Below are 22,376 nucleotides of genomic sequence, written 5' to 3' on the forward strand. Positions count from 1 at the left end.
TTAGTTAGTTAGTTAGTTAGTTAGTTAGTAGTTAGTTAGTTAGTTAGTTAGTTAGTTAGTTAGTTAGTTAGTTAGTTAGTTAGTTAGTTAGTTAGTTAGTTAGTTAGTTAGTTAGTTAGTTAGTTAGTTAGTTACTTACTTAGTTAGGTAGTTTCTTTGCCTAGTCTACAGTCTATTCTATAGTCTGGTCTATAGTCTAGTCTATACTCTAGTCTATAACCTTGTCTGTAGTCTAGTCTATAATTTTGTCTATAATCTTGTCTATAGTGTAGTCAATAGTCTAGTTTATAATCTTGTCTATAGTCTAGTCTATAGTCTAGTTTATAGTCTAGTCTATAGTTTACTCTATAGTCTAGTCTATAGTCTTGTCTACAGTCTAGTCTATAGTCTAGTCTTTAGTCTAGTCTACAGTCTAGTCTATAGTCTAGTCTATAGTCTTGTCTATAGTCTAGTCTATAGTCTTGTCTGTAGTCTAGTCTATAGTCTAGTTATAGTCTTGTCTGTAGTCTAGTCTATAGTCTAGTCTATAGTCTAGTCTACAGTCTAGTCTACAGTCTAGTCTATAGTCTAGTCTATAGTCTAGTCTATAGTATAGTCTATAGTCTAGTCTATAGTCTAGTCTATAGTCTAGTCTATAGTCTAGTCTATAGTCTAGTCTATAGTCTAGTCTATAGTCTAGTCTATAGTCTAGTCTATAGTCTAGTCTATAGTCTAGTCTATAGTCTAGTCTATAGTCTAGTCTATAGTCTAGTCTATAGTCTAGTCTATAGTCTAGTCTATAGTCTAGTCTATAGTCTAGTCTAGTCTAGTCTATAGTCTAGTCTATAGTCCAGTCTATTGTCAAGTCTATAGTCTAGTCTTTAGTCTAGCCTATAGTCCAGTCTAGTCTATAATCTATACTATAGTCTAGTTTATAGTCTAGTCTATAGTCTAGTCTACAGTCTAGTCTATAGCCTAGTCTACAGTCTAGTCTATAGTCTAGTCTACAGTCTAGTCTATAGTCTAGTCTATATTCTAGCCTATAGTATTTTCTATAGTCTAGTCTATACTTAGTCTAGTCTATGGTCTTGTCTGTAGTTATAATTATTTCAATGGGAACGATAATTGTGTCGTGTGAACATAGCATAGGACCTATTAAAAAAATATATAATTTTGGTTCCATTCATACCTGTTGCAATAGTTGCTGTATAATCGATATTCTTGACTTTTGTTTGTTGCCATTGTTGGAGAACAATTTGACAATTTTTCCCACAATATCATTGTTCTTCTTACTCTGCACGTAGTACCAATACAAAGTGTCCATTTCCTCTTGAGTCCAAGTGCTGTTTTAAGACAACGACGATTAATGTAGATTTTGTTAACATAAAATGAAGAAATATTTTATATAAACTTTAAAAAACTGTTCATTTAAATTTGCAAAATAGTACAACAAAATTTTACAATATTTTTTATATAAAAACAATTATTCTTTGAAATTAATTAAAACGTTAAGATAGATATTAAACAAATTTAAAGTAGAAATATTCGCAAACAAATAAATAAGTTAAATATTTAAGTTCAAAAGTTATTTTTGTAATAAAAGAATTTATAAACAAATAATAAAATTTTCATCTCAGACCATATTTAAAAAACAATTTGTTATTGATAATAAAAAGGCAACGATGAAACGCATGATCCACAGTCAACAGGGATTCCACATCATGATATTGCTCTCTGCAACAGCAAGCAAAACTGACAGTTGATCGAGAGTTAAAAGAGAATAGAGATCCTGTAACGTCTTCAGACAACTGGCACCTACTAAAGATAAGGCTAAGGGGGAAGAACACGTTTCATTCTGTAAAAGCAGTTTGTTTTAAGGTTGAAAACATAAGGTTTTTGTTTAGGTAAGTTTTTAGTGAGAGCATAATTACAACATGACATGGATTCAGAAAGAACAAAATTTAGAACTCAAAAAACAAAAAATTTGTTAAACGAAATGAAAATATGTCAAAAATTAATTTTTTTTTAAAATAATTGTTCTTTAAATATCCACGTATGCATATAATTTTTAGATTAAAACATCTAAAACATCAATTATATATTTTTTTGTAATAAAATTGCTAATTAAACTTAAAACAAATACATCTTAAACTCAAAAAATAAGCTGGAAAATATTGTAAAAGTATTAGAAATTTTGTTTTATGGAAAACAAAGATTCTTACCACACAGTAGTCTCCATATTATGCTCTTTCGTTAATTCTGTCAGCGATGTTGAGGGTAAAGTTAAAGGACTCTTTTGTGGTGTATTCATGAATTTGTGTATAACATATTCAATTAAATCGGACCAATCCTAAAGATTAAAAAATAATTCAATATTATTATAAGATTACGTTTAATAAATTCTATGTATAACTTACATCACATAGTTCATAGTCAGCTTCCCATATACGTGAATAGGTTTTTAATATGACCGGTTGAAAGAGCGTTCCAATTTGTCCCAAATCACCACCGATATGATGCATCATGGTAAATATACAATCATTGACAAATTCACCATTATTATTGAAATCATCTAAAAGCATTCCGTAGTAATGCATTATTTCCAAAGTAGCAAATCTAAAAAGTTTGAAAGATTATAATAAGTACCAGTTTTTTTTTTTTTGTTGAAATTTTCGCAAATGTATTAAAAATCATTAAAAATCGGAGTCTAGATTTTGTTTCAACGGTTTAAAAATATAAAAAATCAAAAGTAAAGGTCTGATTAGATGTAGAAAGGTCAAAAAGCTTGATAATTGCAACAATGATTCGTTGTTAGTTCCAGCTGATGTATCTACTTCAAATTCTGTTGATGCCTTCAAAAACGTGGTTTTTGAAGAAATACAGATCAATGTGTCTTCGATGTCAATATCGTCTATACAATGAATGTCAATATCGTCCATACACTTCGATTCAGAAAAAGTCGTATATATGTACAAGTTAAGGAATCAGCAGTCATGGTTTCAGATGTACAGCTGCAAGGAAAGATTTCGGAGAAACGTTCAAGTTCTTGTGACAGATAATCTAGTACCGCGGGAACCGGTAGACCGTAGGCTAAAGTTTTGAACTTTGTTTTGTCCCAGTTATTGTAGAGGTTCCTTCGTAGTGGCTGTGGTTTAAACCCAAATTCGAGAGAAGAAAATGTCGGTTAAAATAATGATGCACATAAATAAGGCGCTGTTGCCGATACAACTGATACCCAACAGAGGAGTGACTGTGGGACTAAGCGATGGTGTTAAGTGTATTTGATAAAGGATGAATGTAAGGGTGTACGGACCTTACCAAGAGTAAGTGTGTCAATGTTGTTCTCTATGAGTGTGTCAAATGAATGAGATGTGTGCTGGGTTGAATGGTAATGGATGATACAAGTGATACCATTGAATTTTCTTTCCTTGTCCAGGTATGTTCTTGGTTTACTTTATTCATACCAGATTTACCACAGTGTATTCTCTGTGAGTAAGAATAAGTCCTCAGCTTAGATTCGAGTTACGTCTCTAGGTGATGTTGCCGACTCAACCGAGGTTATCCCATCAGTGTGGTTGTAAACGAAAGTGATGCTTTTGCATCTCGAAAGTTAAGCAACGGGGCAGCAATGGTCATAGATTAGTTAGCTCGAGTAATTGAGCAATGTTCTTTTATATGGACCGGCAGGTGGTGAGTCGGATAGTCAGCTCACCCAGTGGTTGAAAAAGTACCAACGTGAAAAAGGCCAACATAGCAGGTGTTCACGTAAAATGCTTCGACATCTTGTTCTCGACATTCTGCAATCATGAGCAAAAGACTACTACGGAGTTGATTACCTTGACTTCCCTGGCAGACAATTTGAAATCTGGAGTCGGAATCCTACGAGTAAGGGAAACAAAGAAGGCGAGCACATCAATCAAATTAATCTGAAAGGAAAGAGTATTTGAAAAGAAGCACCCATCAACGTGGAAGAAGAAGTAAGAGAGATCCGCAATATCAAGCCAAAGTAGCCAAAAGACTACTCCGGGATGATCTCGACTAAAGTATACGATGCCGGTAACCCGACGAGCAAAATTCCAATAGATCAGTCAACAATAAGATAGTGAACAATGCAATCCCTTCCAAGGGCATACAATCAATAGAGGCGTGAGCAGCGAGTTTAGGAATGGTGTGATGATCATAAGATTAACATCAGAATAGTTGATGCGCCCAGAATTACTTGGTGGAATGTATCGTTTCTCCCTAGTACGACTCTAGCTAGGACTCCATTGTGATCCTTATTGGTAACAATTTCACGATAATTGATTGTCGAAGACGAAACGAAATGACTGACATATACGAAATCGGAACAATCAGTGTAAAATAGGACTATATCAATATATTTTTGATGTACATCTCTAATTTATAATCTACCTGAACCCATTGACACTAAATTTCATTTGCATTAAGTTAAAGAATCTAAAGACTAAACTTGGACAAATACTCACTGTGATATGTGATCAATCATCTTTATATGTATATTACTATTCGATTTAGTAACACTATCCAAAATCAATAGCAATATATGATTTGTAACAACTAAATCCTGTAAATATTGTTTCGTATGTAAACTGGGATTGAAGCGACGCAATAGCAGCACGAATAAATTGCGCAAATCTTCGGTACTGCTTATTTGCAATTGCAATAAACGTAAGCGTTCACGATCTTCATCGCTTAGATGTGTTACTTTCTTATATGTTTCTATTGCTTGCAAAAATTCGCGTATTGCTGTGACGAGTAAATGCATGCGACGTAAATATGGTTTTAAATCACTGCCCTCCTGACGTGAATTCAATTCCAATTGTTCGCACAACATGACGCCTTCATAGGTTAAATAACTGATGACATCAAAGGTAAGAATGGTATTAATATGCTCCATATCCAATTCCAGTTGGGCGGCAAATTTCAAGAAATATGTAACCAACCAAAAGAAATGTGATGTATCAATGGGTATTTTCTGCATTAGGAGGCAAGGGGGAGAAAACAAATTTAATTAAAATGTTTTGAGAGCACAAGCACAATGAGATAAACTTACTAAATTTGTTAATAATTGAGAGTGTAATTCCTCTACTAGGTAACCATAGCCTTTAAGCAGAAAGTCAACGGTAAATTCCTTAAGAAGATTGGATATGTCTTCATCTGTGGGTGTATGCTGCACTAAACCTTTCATATTAATTCTAAAAAAAGAAAATAAATCAGACAAATACGCAATTGTTAGTTTAATAGAGATTTGTGATTCTTGATAAAAAGGTATTTAGATATAAAAATAACTATAAATATCTTTTAAGCTTAAGAACCTCTAGATTTTGAAATACTTACAAACTACTTTTGCTTCTTTTCACCAATTTCTTACGTCTCAGCTCTTTCTTATCAATGGCGGTCAAGACAATTCTGTGCTTGTTTCTGGCCTTCGAACTGCAGGGTGGTTTCTGATGTTGAGGTTTACCCTGTGGACCATCGTCATCATTGCTGGAAGTTGAAATCGATTCTTGGTTTTCAACTTGAGTGCCATAACCACAATCTGAAAGTTCGGATTGTGAAGATGGACACTCTCTTTTTTGAGGTCCACAATTACCCATTGTTAGTTTGACATGACCCGAGTGTGGGGATTTTTGACAAACTTTTGGTGTAGCCGTCATTAATTCGGTATCTATAACGCGTGTTTTGCACGCTGATGTGGAGCTCTTAAGAGGTAATGCCGGTGGTGGCATAAAATTGGCAGCATCGGCCAAATTGGAAGTGTTAGAATCTTGTTCAGCTGGTTGTTCTTGTTGTTGTTTTTTATTTGTGTTTGTGGATTTTTCCTCCGCTAATTCTGTCGCGAAATTATTGTTGGTAGAATCTAAAACTGTTTCATCTGTTTGTCCAGTTTCCTCATCCTCCAATGATTCCATTACATCATTGCCCTGTTGATTTTGTTTCAAAATGAAACCTTCCTCACAATCGGTGGCGCCCACATCACTAGCTCCTTCGGAACTATCAACTTTGTCAGCGGGTACTCTTAACATAGAGTCTTGGTATTCTTGACCCTTACGACTCACCTCTTGTAAAGTGGCCTCGGTTTCTTCACGCAATGCTTGACGACGATCTTCAGAATTACCATTTTTACTACCGGTGCTACCTGTTAAAGAACAAGTGATATTTAGTAATTAGCTCTGCTGACCTTTCATCTTAACAACACTTACCATTATCCGAAGAATCAGATGTGGGATCTGATGTCAACATGGGGCTAGAATCACAACTGCCCTGTTTTGGCGGCGAAGTATTACTTTCATTATCTTCCGAACTTTCCGACAGTGAAGCCTCAAACCACAAATTCAATAATTTCTGCAAAGTGCTAACATGTTGATCTTTATAAATCAAGGCAATCAACTGCACCATGGTTACACCCCAAAAAGCACGCTGCGGACAGGTCATAAGATACAATAGTAATTTGTCTATGCTCTGTATAAACAGATTCCATAGTATGGTATTTTGCATAGAGACGGGATGTGTGCTGCCCGGCTGATTGTGCGAAGTCGAAGGCATTAAATAGTTTGCATTCGATTCGGGAATATGCAGAATATTCCTCAGCAATAATAGGCAATTGTTGATTTGATCGCATTTTTTCGGCGTCAACTTTGAATCGGATTCCAAAATATGCTTCATGTATTCCACCACAGATTTCGTACTTTTCGGATCGGTGAAGGCTTCCTTGCTTGTGTGCAATAATTTATTCAATTCAAATATCGTATGTCTGCCCACCTCGGTGCGATACATGACATCGACTGAGAACAGACACTCAACCGGTACTGTTAAATTCACCAATATACGTATAACCGAGTCTAAAATATCCTCATCTTTCGTATTCTCTAGTAAAGGTATTAAATCGGATCGTACATTTTGCCCGAAACCGATAGCTCTCCGAAAGGTACGTAAGGTTTGATCTTCGTAAGATAGTTTATAATTTATTTCCTCCAGTGTGGCTGTGGGTTTTGTGGAAGGATATTAAGTACAGTTGGTTGGGTTTGCTGGACTATATCTCACTTACCTAATGCGTTAGCGCTAACAACGTAAGTATCTCCCTCAAGGGAGCCCAATGATGAGAAAGCACTATGAAGTTGCGGTGTTGCTAATAACCAGTCCATTACAAAATTATTATTATGAAATTACGTTTGTAGTTTATGATCCTCATCGGTGGAATTCATTTGGATAAATTGTATGAAACGAAAATTGATGCTGAAATTAAAGGTGAGAAAAGAAATAATCATTTAATACAAACGGTTTACAATATGTATGTACTTTAACCATATTAAATCTATTTTATCAATAAATTATTTCGATTTATCGGCAATCCATCTGACTGAATCTTTGTTTAAATGTTTAAAATTCTTTAAGAGATTTTACGGAATCCAATACGAATACAATACGAATCACTCTTTCAGACACTGATACCTTTAAAATGATATTGTTCAAAAATTATCAGAAAAGATTTTTTAAACCCCTCAGCTAAGTTGTATATAACTGAATTACAATTGAACTAGTGATGAATTCAAGCTGAACCTAGAACTGAACTAGATCTGAACTAGAACTGAACTGGAACTGAACTAACTGACTAGAACTAGAACTGAATGCTAGAACTGAACTCGAACTGAACTAGAACTAGAACTAGAACTACTAGAACTGAACTAGAACTGAAACTAGAACTGAACTAGAACTGACCTAGAACTAGAACTGAACTAGAGACTGAACTAGAACTGAACTAGAACTGAACTAGAACTAGAACTTGAACTAGAACTAGAACTGATACTAGAACTGAACTAGAAATGAAACTAGAACTGACTAGAAAACTGAACTAGAACTGAACTAGAACTGAACTAGAACTGAACTAGAACTGAACTAGAACTGAACTAGAACTGAACTAGAACTGAACTAGAACTGAACTAGAACTGAACTAAAATACTGAACTAAAACTGAACTAGAACCTGAACTAGAACTGATTAGAACTGAACTAGAACTAAACTAGAACTGAACTAGAACTGAACTAGAACTGAACTAGAACTGAACTAGAACTGAACTAGAACTGAACTAGAACTGACTAGAACTGAACTAGAACTGAACTAGAACTGAACTAGAACTGACTAGAACTGAACTAGAACTGAAATAGAACTGACTAGAACTGAACTAGAACTGAACTAGAACTGAACCAGAACTGAACCAGAAGTGAACTAGAACTGAACTAGAACTGAACTAGAACTGAACTAGAACTGAACTAGAACTGAACTAGAACTGAACTAGAGCTGAACTAGAACTGAACTAGAACTGAACTAGAACTGAACTAGAACTGAACTAGAACTGAACTAGAACTGAACTTGAACTGAACTAGAACTGAACTAGAACTGAACTAGAACTGAACTAGAACTGAACTAGAACTGAACTAGAGCTGAACTAGAACTGAACTAGAACTGAACTAGAACTGAACTAGAACTGAACTAGAACTGAACTTGAACTGAACTAGAACTGAACTAGAACTGAACTAGAACTGAACTAGAACTGAACTAGAACTGAACTAGAACTGAACTAGAACTGAACTAGAACTGAACTAGAACTGAACTAGAACTGAACTAGAACTGAACTAGAACTGAACTAGAACTGAAATAGAACTGAACTAGAACTGAACTAGAACTGAACTAGAACTGAACCAGAACTGAACCAGAAGTGAACTACTGAACTAGAACTGAACTAGAACTGAACTAGAACTAAACTAGAACTGAACTAGAACTGAACTAGAACTGAACTAGAACTGAACTAGAACTGAACTAGAACTGAACTAGAACTGAACTAGAACTGAACTAGAACTGAACTAGAACTGAACTAGAACTGAACTAGAACTGAACTAGAACTGAACTAGAACTGAACTAGAACTGAACTAGAACTGAAATAGAACTGAACTAGAACTGAACTAGAACTGAAATAGAACTGAACTAGAACTGAACTAGAACTGAACTAGAACTGAACCAGAACTGAACCAGAAGTGAACTAGAACTGAACTAGAACTGAACTAGAACTGAACTAGAACTGAACTAGAACTGAACTAGAACTGAACTTGAACTGAACTAGAACTGAACTAGAACTGAACTAGAACTGAACTAGAACTGAACTAGAACTGAACTAGAACTGAACTAGAACTGAACTAGAACTGAACTAGAACTGAACTAGAACTGAACTAGAACTGAACTTGAACTGAACTAGAACTGAACTAGAACTGAACTAGAACTGAACTAGAACTGAACTAGACTGAACTAGAACTGAACTAGAACTGAACTAGAACTGAACTAGAACTGAACTAGAACTGAACTAGAACTGAAATAGAACTGAACTAGAACTGAACTAGAACTGAACTAAAACTGAACTAAAACTGAACTAGAACTGAACTAGAACTGAATTAGAACTGAACTAGAACTAAACTAGAACTGAACTAGAACTGAACTAGAACTGAACTAGAACTGAACTAGAACTGAACTAGAACTGAACTAGAACTGAACTAGAACTGAACTAGAACTGAACTAGAACTGAACTAGAACTGAACTAGAACTGAAATAGAACTGAACTAGAACTGAACTAGAACTGAACTAGAACTGAACCAGAACTGAACCAGAAGTGAACTAGAACTGAACTAGAACTGAACTAGAACTGAACTAGAACTGAACTAGAACTGAACTAGAACTGAACTAGAACTGAACTAGAGCTGAACTAGAACTGACTAGAACTGAACTAGAACTGAACTAGAACTGAACTAGAACTGAACTAGAACTGAACTTGAACTGAACTAGAACTGAACTAGAACTGAACTAGAACTGAACTAGAACTGAACTAGAACTGAACTAGAGCTGAACTAGAACTGAACTAGAACTGAACTAGAACTGAACTAGAACTGAACTAGAACTGAACTTGAACTGAACTAGAACTGAACTAGAACTGAACTAGAACTGAACTAGAACTGAACTAGAACTGAACTAGAACTGAACTAGAACTGAACTAGAACTGAACTAGAACTGAACTAGAACTGAACTAGAACTGAACTAGAACTGAACTAGAACTGAACTAGAACTGAACTAGAACTGAACTAGAACTGAACAGAACTGAACCGAACTGAACCTAGAACTGAACTAGAACTGAACTAGAACTGAACTAGAACTGAACTAGAACTGAACTAGAACTGAACTAGAACTGAACTAGAGCTGAACTAGAACTGAACTAGAACTGAACTAGAACTGAACTAGAACTGAACTAGAACTGAACTAGAACTGAACTAGAACTGAACTAGAACTGAACTTGAACTGAACTAGAACTGAACTAGAACTGAACTAGAACTGAACTGAACTGGAACTGAATTAGAACTGATTTTGAACTGAGTTGGAATTTATGCTTAATGCGTACTATATAGCTTAGTATAGCATCATATCTTAAGAGTTCACCAGACGGTGGATACCACTAGACTGCTTCCCCTATTATAAACGAATTAGTTTTCCATACGTAGCACTTTTTACACATTAATATGTTTCAAAGTTTAAAATACTTTTAATCATGTTAATTAAAATATTTATAATTTAATCTTTGAAATTTTAAAAAAAGAAATATAAAGAAACATTTTTGTATCAATTAAATTAGAATCAAATTTATTTTTCTATTATCTTTTTTGCGTTGGTGTTTACTGTTTAAGAACATCAATTATCACTAATTTCTTAATTATAAATTCTTCTTAATTTGTTTATTATATTTTATTTAACTTACTCATAATTGCACTATATTTAAATCATTTGTTTAAAATATATAAATCATTATTTATTAACCACAATCGACTTTATTTTTATTACCTCTGCCAATGGCTTCCTTGACACAACTAACATTTCTGAAAAATTTCAACAGAATTGGGAATACATTGTGTGAGGTAACACGATAAGCTCACACATGTCGAGTGCACGGTACACAACCTACATAAGTGAGCTGTATGTAGCAGTTGCTGTAGTCGTCGTAACATTTGCTCAATTTTCAACCTGAGTTCGAAATCAATTGTCTGCTAAAAGGTGACCACGAATCAGTGCACATGTAACGAAAGAAGATCCTAAATGCAAACACAAGCAAAGCCAACAGCAGCAACACTATGGAGTACCAGCATAAAAATAAATGCGATATGATTGCTACATGTGAAATAGAGTTATAGAATAGTTTTGCAAACATTTACAAGGGATGGCAATTTTAGGGTGGCTGATTTTCTTAAAACTATATTTCTTTATAAGACACAAAATGCAAGTTTTTTCTTAAGACCGTGACATGTTCATATACAGATGTATATAGTTCCACTATTTTTTTCCGCTGCATCAACAACGTAAACACATCCACGTGCTAAAGTAGCGTGCAGCATGGATTTTGATGTTAACTACGAGTGACTGACTGATGTTGTAAAGATTTGTATGTTTTACGCAGATGGATGAAATGCAGTCGGGCAAAAAATAATTTACACTAAAGATTAATTTTAGATCAATAGATTGTTTAACATTGAATACAAGTTATGGGGTATTTGATTTTTTATGAATAGAATATATTAGTTAAATGGGTAAGTTATTCACCATGCAACATAATGATATGTGCTAAAAATAGATTAACTATAAATACTAGGGGTGTGTGAATTGAAATGCTTTATATACAGTCCACCACCATCAGTGGTGATAGAGGGTATATATAAATTTGTCGTTCCGTGTGTAACACCAAGAAATATTCATCTAAGACCCAACAAAGTATATATATTCTGGGTCCTTATGAAATTCTGAGTCGATTTAAATATGTCCGTCTGTCTGTCTGTCTGTGTAAAACACGCTCACGTTAAAACTAAGTAAAGGAAATCAACCCAATTCACCCAAAATATTTATTATTATCCTAAGCAGTTTGGTATTGAAAATCAGCAAAATCGGTTCACAACATAAAAAGTTATGAGTAAAAATTTCAGACTACCTCGAAAAAAATTACGTTTTTTTTCATAATTCTTTTGAAGTTTTCTCAGAAACTACCAAAGATATTGCGATGAATTTTGTCACACTTTTTTAGGGCAGTGATCAATTATGTTCAAAATCTTTACAATCGATCCAATATTTCCCATAGCCCCCATACAAAGGTATATATTCCCGGAAATTAGTTTATCGTTAATAACTCAATCAAATATATCGGTATCAACACCAAATTTTGTACATATAAATATAATATAAACAGAAATCATACTACCAACGTAGATCGCATTCGGTTCACAATTGGTCATAGCTCCCATATAAAGTCCACTTCCGAAAATCACTTAAACGCATATATTTCATTGAATTCTAAAGCTATCGGGTTAAAATTCGACTTGAATATGTTTTGTGTACGTACAAATCATTTTACAAAATTTTTTACGGATCGGTTCATTATTGGTCATAACTCCCATATAAGGCCCACTTACGAAAATCACTTAAAAGCACATATTTCATTATCAAATAAATCCATCTTGATAAAATTCGACACAAACATGTTTGGCCCAAATATAAATCACTCTGCGAAATTTTTCCCGAATAGGCCCATAATTGGTCATAGTTCCCATATAAGGTCCACTTCCGAAAATCACTTACAGGCATATATTTCATTGAATTCTTAAGCTATAGGAATAAAATTCGACTTGAATAAGTTTTGTGTACATACAAATCATTTTACCACTTTTTTGTCGGATCGGTCCATTATTGGTCACAGCTCCCATATAAGGTCCACTTCTGAGCATCACTTAAACGACACTTATATGTTTTGTCTTTACATAAATCACTCTACGAAATTTTTTCCGGATAGGCCCTTAATTGCTCATAGCTCCTATATAAAGTCCACTTCCTAAAATCACCTAAACGCACCTATTGGAGTAAAATTATACTTGATCTTTCTCTGCATTATACGAAATTGTTTCCTGATCGGTGCATAATTGGTCACAAGTACTATATAAGGACCATTTCTGAAAATTACTTGAACGCACATTTTATACATAGGTATACAATTTTTCTGTATCGGTCCATATTTGGTCACAACTCCCATATAAGGGCCATTTCTAAAAATTACTTAAACGCACATTTTATGCACATGTAGGTATAAAATTTGACATAAATGTATATTTTGTATATATGTATATAAATCATTATACGGAATTTTTTCAGGACCGGTCCATAAAATGTCTTAGGTCCCATATAAGGTTAACTGTTGAAAATCACTTAATACCACTTAATTCGTTATTAAATTAATATATCCGAATAAAATTCGACATAAGTATGTTCTGTGTATAGATAAATCATTCTAAATTTGTCTGGACCTAATCAAAATTAGTTCGACAAAAATTTTGGCGAGTTATCTAAAAATTAAATAGTTAAATGGGTTTCAACAAAAAGTAGCTTGCTGGTGGAGGGTATTTAAGATTCGGCGTAGCCGAATATAGCACTCTAACTTGTTTCAGTTAAGTTTTACAATTGATGTTTTGCATAATTTCTTTATGATTATTTTTAAAATTTTATTAAAATTGGCTCAATTTTCCGTTTTTATCCCCTTTTTTCATCCACGAAATTTAAATAAAATGTTATTCCTAATAGTTGTAATTCCGTGTTGGTATCATTATGTTTTATGAAAAAAGTACCAAAAATAGGTAAAATTTTCACCCGTCGAAATATCCAAATAATACTAACTTTGTATACTTAATTTTTCGATTAATTTCGAATTAAGTTTTTACCCTTTTACTTACTAAAAGATTTGAATTTCAAAAAATTACCACACACCTATCTGATTATTTTTATACCCTACACCACTATAGTGGGGAGGGCTGGTTGGCTGTCCATGTAAACCTTGTGCGCAAGCTACAGGCTACAATTTTCAAGATATTTGGATAAAATTTGGACAATACGGCGCACAGTGGTATAGGAAAAAAAAAAGAGGGAAATAATTCGGTAACTTCTAAACGGTTAATCCGATTTTAATGAAATTTGGTGTGCACAAAGAGGAGGTGTTGTCGAGTTTAGGTTTTGAATTTGGACCTTATAGGCCAACCAGGGGCCCGGCGGGGGGTCATCAAATTAGGACACCTCGGCTATGTTAAATTTTTAAAACGATCCTATTTCTTCATTTGAGTTCCGATTTAAAAAAAATTTCGTATATAGAATCTCCTCATCGAGCACTATAAAAAATGTCGTCGTAGCAGTAAATTATCTCTTATAGTTTAGGAGATATTCGCATTTGAAAATTAAAATTTTAAAATTTTTACCGTCCTTACTTTAGTTTTTTTTGATAATAGCAGGTCCAAATATTCCCGATTTTCGCCATTTTTTTTATTCGCTTAACAACAAGTTTATATATCAAGCAGTGAAAGAATTATGTAAAAATCATGACTGAGTCCAAAGTTATAGGCATTTTAATTTAAAAAATTAAAAAAAGGCGATTTTTTGTCATTTTTTTGGGAAAAAAGTATCTTTTTCTTTTTAAGTTATCTAAAAAGTTTCTAAGAAGATGTATATAGAATTTATACTTTTTGGAAAGCTGACTTTACATAAAGTACGATAAATGAAACAAAACCTAAAAATTTTTGATACCGAGGGGACCAGGTCCATCCAAAAAAACCCTATTTTTTATGGAAAATTAAATTTTGAGCAAAAATTCTCAAATCGCATAGTCGATATCAAATTATAGTGACCTGTTTTATATGACCCAATATGTTCTTAATCATTTTGTAACGGGTTTCGATAACCCCGCCCCTGGTATGGATATAATAGGCAAAAAACTAAAAAATCCCATTTTTGGGATTTTTTAAAACTTTTTTGGGAATTCCGGGATTTCTAATAAGAAAATTCGAAATTTTGATTTAATTTTGGATTTTAAGTAAAAAAATCTACCTAACTGTAAAATTTCATCAAAAAATATTCATAAATAAAATTTTTATTGCAATTAGAAAAATTTGTATCTTCGCAAAAACTGAATAAAAAACATTTTTTAATTTTTTTTAAAAAAAGTATTCCGCGAATTTTTTAATTTTCAAAAATTATATACAGTTTTGAAAAATAGACAAAATTACCTTTCCATTGATATATAACATGCCTACCTAATGTTTTTAAGTGACAAATTAATTAGGGAAAACTCAACATCTTTTAGAAAATTTGCCTAGCACTATTATTTTCATCCATAAGGTTAACTCTTAAATTTGTTACATATATGGATGAAAATAATAGTGCTAGGTAAATTTTCTAAAAGATGTTGAGTTTTCCCTAATTAATTTGTCACTTAAAAAACATTAGGTAGGCATGTTATATATCAATGGAAAGGTAATTTTGTCTATTTTTCAAAACTGTATATAATTTTTGAAAATTAAAAAATTCGCGGAATACTTTTTTTAAAAAAAATTAAAAAATGTTTTTTATTCAGTTTTTGCGAAGATACAAATTTTTCAAATTGCAATAAAAATTTTATTTATGAATATTTTTTGATGAAATTTTACAGTTAGGTAGATTTTTTTACTCAAAATCCAAAATTAAATAAAAATTTCGAATTTTCTTATTAGAAATCCCGGAATTCCCAAAAAAGTTTTAAAAAATCCCAAAAATGGGATTTTTTGGTTTTTTGCCTATTATATCCATACCAGGGGCGGGGTTATCGAAACCCGTTACAAAATGATTAAGAACTTATTGGGTCATATAAAACAGGTCACTATAATTTGATATCGACTATGCGATTTGAGAATTTTTGCTCAAAATTTAATTTTCCATAAAAAATAGGGTTTTTTTGGATGGACCTGGTCCCCTCGGTATCAAAAATTTTTAGGTTTTGTTTCATTTATCGTATTTTATGTAAAGTCAGCTTTCCAAAAAGTATAAATTCTATATACATCTTCTTAGAAACTTTTTAGATAACTTAAAAAGAAAAAGATACTTTTTTCCCAAAAAAATGACAAAAAATCGCCTTTTTTTAATTTTTTAAATTTAAATGCCCATAACTTTGGACTCAGTCATGATTTTTACATAATTCTTTCACTGCTTGGTATATAAACTTGTTGTTAAGCAAATAAAAAAAAATGGCGAAAATCGGAAATATTTGGACCTGCTATTATCAAAAAAACTAAAGTAAGGACGGTAAAAATTTTAAAATTTTAATATTCAAATGCGAATATCTCCTAAACTATAAGAGATAATTTACTGCTACGACGACATTTTTTATAGTGCTCGATGAGGAGATTCTATATACGACATTTTTTTTAAATCGGAACTCAAATGAAGAAATAGGATCGTTTTAAAAATTTAACATAGCCGAGGTGTCCTAATTTGAGGACCCCCCGCCGGGCCCCTGGTTGGCCTATAAGGTCCAAATTCAAAGCCTAAACTCGACAACACCTCCTCTTTGTGCATACCAAATTTCATTAAAATCGGATTAACCGTTTAGAAGTTACCGAATTATTTCCCTCTTTTTTTTTCCTATACCACTGTGCGGCGCAGGGACGATGCCTATTGAAAATGATTGAAATCGGTTCATTATTTCACCTAGCCCCCATACAACCTGACTTTCCGATTTTGGGTTTTTAACTCATAACTATGTCAAATATACTAATATCTCACTAAAAATTGGCACAACTAAGTTTTGTATAAGCATAAATAAACCATGCCAGTTTTTATAATGATCGGCCGTCGTTTGACCCTAGCCCCCATACAAACCCCCTTTAAAAAATATCTTAAACGTCCAAAAATTTACTTATAACCATTAATATCGCGATGAAATTCAGCATAACCAACCTTTATATAAAATTACATCCCTCTTCCCAATTTTTTGAGGATCGGCCCTTATTTGATCCTAACTGCCATATAAAGCCTCTTTTAGAAATTTAGTTTTTCATCAATAAATTGTTTAAATACATCGGAATTAAGGTAAAATTCAAAAAAAATTTGGTTTAGGGTATCATATAGTCGGCCATGTCCGACTATACTTTCAAACATGCTGAAGTATTAAAGTTTTGTTGTATCTTCTTTAGTTGCGGACATATGATGCTACCAAATTTACTCTTTTTAGACCCCTAAATATTCGAAGCGTTCAAGCTGCGCGATGATGAATCAGTCAGTAACGTTAGTAAACCGATATTCTGTAAAAGTGATTGTATGGAAGCTAGGTTTTATTATAGACTTTTCCTTATTAAATTTCGTAAAGAGGTTATGGTTCTTATAAAACTTGTTTATGTCGAATTTCATCGTTATACTGCTAGATTTCCTAAAAGGTATTTCGAAATATCAAATGGCTGAGATCTAAGTGAAAGTCAAAAAAAACTGTGTGACCTCTCTTGAACAGTAGTCGTCGGAATACCTTTAAAATAGAGTTATTTCCTCCAAGTTTCGTTCTGTGTTCCAAAAATTCGAAAGAATTAGTAATAGTTTCATCTCCTATAGGGTTTAAGACTCCTCTTTGAACTCTGCTCAACAAGTTAAGACTAGTCCTTAGTCCAGTCCATATGTGGAAATTATATTCCAATATTTTGAATATTTCCTTCGCAATTACAAAGATATAGCTATTCCATGGGACGTCATTTTGTATTGCATGCAGAGAATTAGCCAAAGCTGAGTCTCAAATCGTTTGCGAAACAACATTGGGTTTTATGAGATTTAAAAGTGATGCGGCTTAATTTACGCCAAGTAACTATCGTCTTTAGATCCCGATAAAAGAAGTCAACTATATTAATTATTGAAAGATTGATTTCAGGTTAAACAGATCTGTAGTAAAAAGAGTATGAGTGATAGATATTATTTTCGTCCGCGAAGTAAAATTTCGTCATGAAAATTAAGAAGAGGGTTCCAGAAAATAAATAGGAATGGAAAAATCTATAGACATATGTACGGTCGATATCACTGTGAATTTATCTTCAGTGTTAATACAGATTGTGGTAGCTCTATGGGTTTATTCAAAACAAATGTAGATTTTTAACGCAGGAAGATTAATTTGAGTAAAAGTGAATGTATTCCATCGGTTCGAAAGTACGAAAGATGGTTGTCCCGTTGTGATATCCTATAGCGGATCCTGCAAAAAGAAAACCAACCTATGGGACATTACATGTCCGTGATTAACATGGTATTAAACCAGCCAGAGGCACGAATGAACGATTCTATCTTATATATGACTATATTAGATAGAGCCGCAAGTTCATACAATGTTGGACTACCTAGCAACTCAGTCCTGATATTTGCTAGGGTAGGGCAGAGGCAGAGAATGTGTTCTACAGTTTCCTCTTCGTCCTCACTTTGACAGCTCCTGCAATAGTCATTGTATGGAAGATTTAGTCTTCTTACATGCGCACCTATAGTACAATGCCCTGTTAGGATGGCTACCAGTATACGTAGTCTCATCCTTGAAAGCCTCATCAAACAGAAAGATCTTCGCTCATCATAGAGAGGCCAGGTCATTCTTGATGTAGAGCAATAGGTCAGTGATGACCATCTGAGCAGACCCATAGAGTTCATGCTGAATAAAGGCCTTACAGCATGAAAGCGGAACACCAACTAGTGTGCCAGTATCCCCTGTATGAAGTAGCTTGGGAGAGCAATAATCGATATTATCGGGGATGTAAGTCGTACTTCCCAGGATAGAAGCAGCATGAAGTCTGACTGCCGAGTTTAATGCCAGTTGCCTGGCTATCAGATCGGCAGGCAACCAGTGCATAAGTGTGAATAACGCAGCTCGCATTATTCCTTCAGTATGATTGAAGTCGGTGGATTTTTACACCGAATCATTACTTGAGATAAAAAATTACTTAATTTTACGATAACACGAAGCTTAAGAGATCAATGTCCATGGCGCTAGAGTAATGTTTTGTAATTGGTGATATAAAAAGGGACCTTTCAATTAAGGTCCGCTGAAATCTGTCCAGAACATCATAAAGAACCTCAACGAACATTGCCTGAAAAGAGAGCATTGAGCCACATGTTGCAAAACTACCTTGAAATCAGATCTTGTCCCGTTCGACATTTATTTGTTTCGAATCATGATGTTCATATTAATATTAATATTTTATAATACAGTTCAGCTTAAATTAAATAAGTAAATCTTGATAATAAATAAGGAACGGTCCAAAATAACCTATGTATGCCCATATATGAGACCAACTTCCGAATTTAAATTAAAAAAAAAATTTTAAAGTATGATTTTCGAGTTAAACTGTTATTGTTAAGACCCCAAGAATGATTTTTTAATTGACATATGAATACCTATACATTCATACAAACATTGTCTTAAGTATACATTTACATATGTATGTATGATTGATTACAAAACAAATAAAAATATAGGCGACACACCCACTTTTTAAAAGAAAAATGTTAGGCAACGTGTTGGATTATGTACAATATTCATAAAGAAATACCTATGTATGTCTATATGTAGATGTTTTTGAAATTATTTATTCAGGTATCTGTCATTTACTTGTATTACCTAGTGGGTAAACCCCCCACTGACGTTGTTTTTCCATTTAACTCGATAACATAAAAATGTATTATAAAAGCTTTCCAAAAACACCCTCCTGAAGCTTTCAACTTTTCATTTTTTTCGACTGTTACAACAGGTGGTTGCAAAAATTCGCATCTAATCAATTCGTATCACGTTAAGGAACATTCGGATTTGTAAAAGAAAACCCAAGACCAGGGCATGTGACACATTTTATTTTCATAAGGACTCAACAAGTAAATAAATAAATTAGATTTCATATTGCATAAAATCCTTAGAAAGTTAACTTTGTTAGAAAAAAATAAAAATATACAGCTACAATTATAATGAAAAGTGAAAAATGCAAAAAGAAAAACTCAAAGTATGAAGGTGTTTTCATTGTCTTGTGTAATAGTATTTCAACCTACATTTAATATCAGATTCTGTTCTATTTTTATTTTAAAACAAGACACTTTTATGGATTTTTGTTCTTAAAATAATTAATATTCGCTCTACCATGTAACACATTGAGAAAAAAGGACTGAATAATAACACCGGCCAACAAATTTTTAATCCAAAGACTAAAGTTTACTTTTTTAAAAGATTACGCTCTGCTGAATCGGAATCTGACGGAATTTTTTATTCACATCAAGTACATCAGTACAGAAAATCTTATCGCTTTAGCTCAAGTTTTCTATGTAGAAAACTATATCGCTTAAGCTCAAGCTTTTCTATATAGGAAACTCTATAGCGTAAGCTCAAGCTTATCGATATAGAAAACTCTATCTCTTAAGCTCAAGCTTTTCTATATAGGAAATTGTATCGCTTAAACTCAAGCTTTTCTATATAGAAAATTCTATCGCTTAGGCTCAAGTTTTCCATATAGAAAACTCTATCACTTAAGCTCAAGCTTTTCTTTATAGAAAACTTTATCGCCTAACCTCAAACTTTTCTATATATAGCTAGCTCGAGTTTTTTTATATAGAAAACTCTATCGCTTATGCTCAAGCTTTTCTATATATAAAATTCTATCACTTAAGCTCAAGCATTTCTATATAGAAAACGTTGCGACATAGTGTTGTAGTATAAACTTTGACAACGGATGTTATTAAAAAATTATATACATAAAACTTTTTCGCTTAAGCTTTTCTATATGGAAACCTCTATCGCTTAAGCTCAAGCTTTTCTTTATAGAAAACTCTATCGCTTAAGCTCAAGCTTTTCTATATAGAAAACTCTATCGCTTAAGCACAAGCTTTTCTGTACAGAAAACTTTATCGCTTAAGCTCAAGCTTTTCTATACAAAAAACTCTATCGCTTAAACTCAAGCTTTTCTATATAGAAAACTCTATCGCTTAAGCTCAAGCTTTTCTGTATAGAAAACTCTATCGCTTTAAAACAAACTATTCCATAGAACCTTTACTATATATATAACAATATAATACTAAAGCTTTTTCTATACAGATTTGTCATCAATTAATGGATATATCCTACAATAACTGAGGTTTTGTATCGATAAAAATAAACTAAAATTAAAATAATATAACCTTCAATGGTTTAATAACATACATACGCACGTGGACTGGTTTCATAAGTCAACTTCTGTATCGCAGATAAACATTAGGCGGGTCCGATTGTATGGAAGAAGTAAAGTAATGATGTTTGGTCCATATTTTTTACATAGAAAGCACCTTGGAAAGGCTTCCCAAATGATGACCACAGTACAAAAATTTTTAGAAATTTCGAGTGGGAACATCAGTACCTTATATTTCCTCCATACAAACTGTTTCTTATTTTTTTCTAAATACAAACGGGGCTATCCTAATGTACATATGAATGTATGTATCCCTGATATGCAAATGAAATATTTCATTGAAGAAATCAAATTGAGTTTTTGTTATTTTTCGAGTTCCCTTAATAAAATACAAAGTTATTAAAGATTGTCAAGATTTTATCTTTGTATGATGATTTAACAATTCAAATTTGCAATCAAAATGAAATACTATATAAATAAGACAAAAATAAAGTTTTGCAGCTTGTCATTAGGTATATGGTATTATAAAATAAATTTGAAGACTAGGTAGATAGCAGGATATTTCGAATTTGACGGAAGTTAAAATGAGGTTAAATATTGAATGAGTTTATAAATAAAGTACGTTTAGATAAAAAATTTTTTTATATGGATGTATAAGTACGGATTTACCGTTTCGTATATGTATGTATTTTATATGAATTTTTAGAAACTAATTTGAAATGTAATCTTTTAAAAGCAGTTCGACATAGAGTCAATGTATCGGACAATTATCATTTCTACTTACATCCAATCAATTAGTTGGCTCTTTAGTCACGAACGTACTCTTTGTAAACGATAGTGAAAACAATTGTCACTTTAGTGTCTCTCTTGTAAACAAGAGCGGACACAGCCGTCAATTTATAGTCTCCAAGTAATCTAGAGAGTAAACACCAAAAAAAAAAAAAAAAACTTAAGCGAAAATGTCTATTACCATGCATTGACTCCTTTGCACTAGCTGTCTAACTGTCTTCTTGTTATCTATGGAGTGACGATCATACAATAGCCTATAACTGAATATAAATTTCAATATATTTTTTTTAACTATTCTATTTCTGACTTCATGTTTTAAAAATAATCAAAATTCTTTGTTTTATAGAAATTTAATTTTATAGAAAATTAAAATTAATTAAACATTTTTTAATGTTTCAGTTTTATACGTTCCATATCACGTGATTAATTTCGCATTCAGTAAGAAGCTTGTATTTTTAGTTTCATTCATTTAGCTTCCACATTATAGAAAATTTCGAAAGTACTACTTGAAAAAAAGTACTATAAAATACCTCTAATAGATTATCATTTAATCAAAAATATGTAT

General features: G+C 32.8%; 1 protein-coding gene across 3 annotated transcripts in view; it reads right to left on the reverse strand.

The window, feature by feature from the left end:
• Positions 1-22,376, reverse strand: part of LOC119608538 (protein timeless) — a 52,540-nt gene that overhangs the window by 24,379 nt on the left and 5,785 nt on the right. For 2 of the 3 annotated variants that reach the window (XM_037962995.1, XM_037962996.1), the window contains exons 2-9: positions 7,049-7,236; positions 6,204-6,983; positions 5,338-6,139; positions 5,054-5,195; positions 4,467-4,975; positions 2,397-2,595; positions 2,202-2,329; positions 1,169-1,322 (exon numbers count right to left, since the gene is read on the reverse strand). In XM_037962995.1, coding sequence (XP_037818923.1) covers positions 1,169-1,322; positions 2,202-2,329; positions 2,397-2,595; positions 4,467-4,975; positions 5,054-5,195; positions 5,338-6,139; positions 6,204-6,983; positions 7,049-7,145 — 2,811 coding nt within the window. In that variant the 5' untranslated portion in view covers positions 7,146-7,236. Of the gene's footprint in view, positions 1-1,168; positions 1,323-2,201; positions 2,330-2,396; positions 2,596-4,466; positions 4,976-5,053; positions 5,196-5,337; positions 6,140-6,203; positions 6,984-7,048; positions 7,237-22,376 lie in introns of those variants that run through there. The other variant, XM_037962997.1, reaches the window with a different exon arrangement.

This window comes from Lucilia sericata, unplaced genomic scaffold, assembly GCF_015586225.1.
Source record: "Lucilia sericata isolate MDLA Ls3-8-SP2 unplaced genomic scaffold, ASM1558622v1 Contig000848F_arrow, whole genome shotgun sequence".
NCBI lineage: Eukaryota > Metazoa > Arthropoda > Insecta > Diptera > Calliphoridae > Lucilia > Lucilia sericata.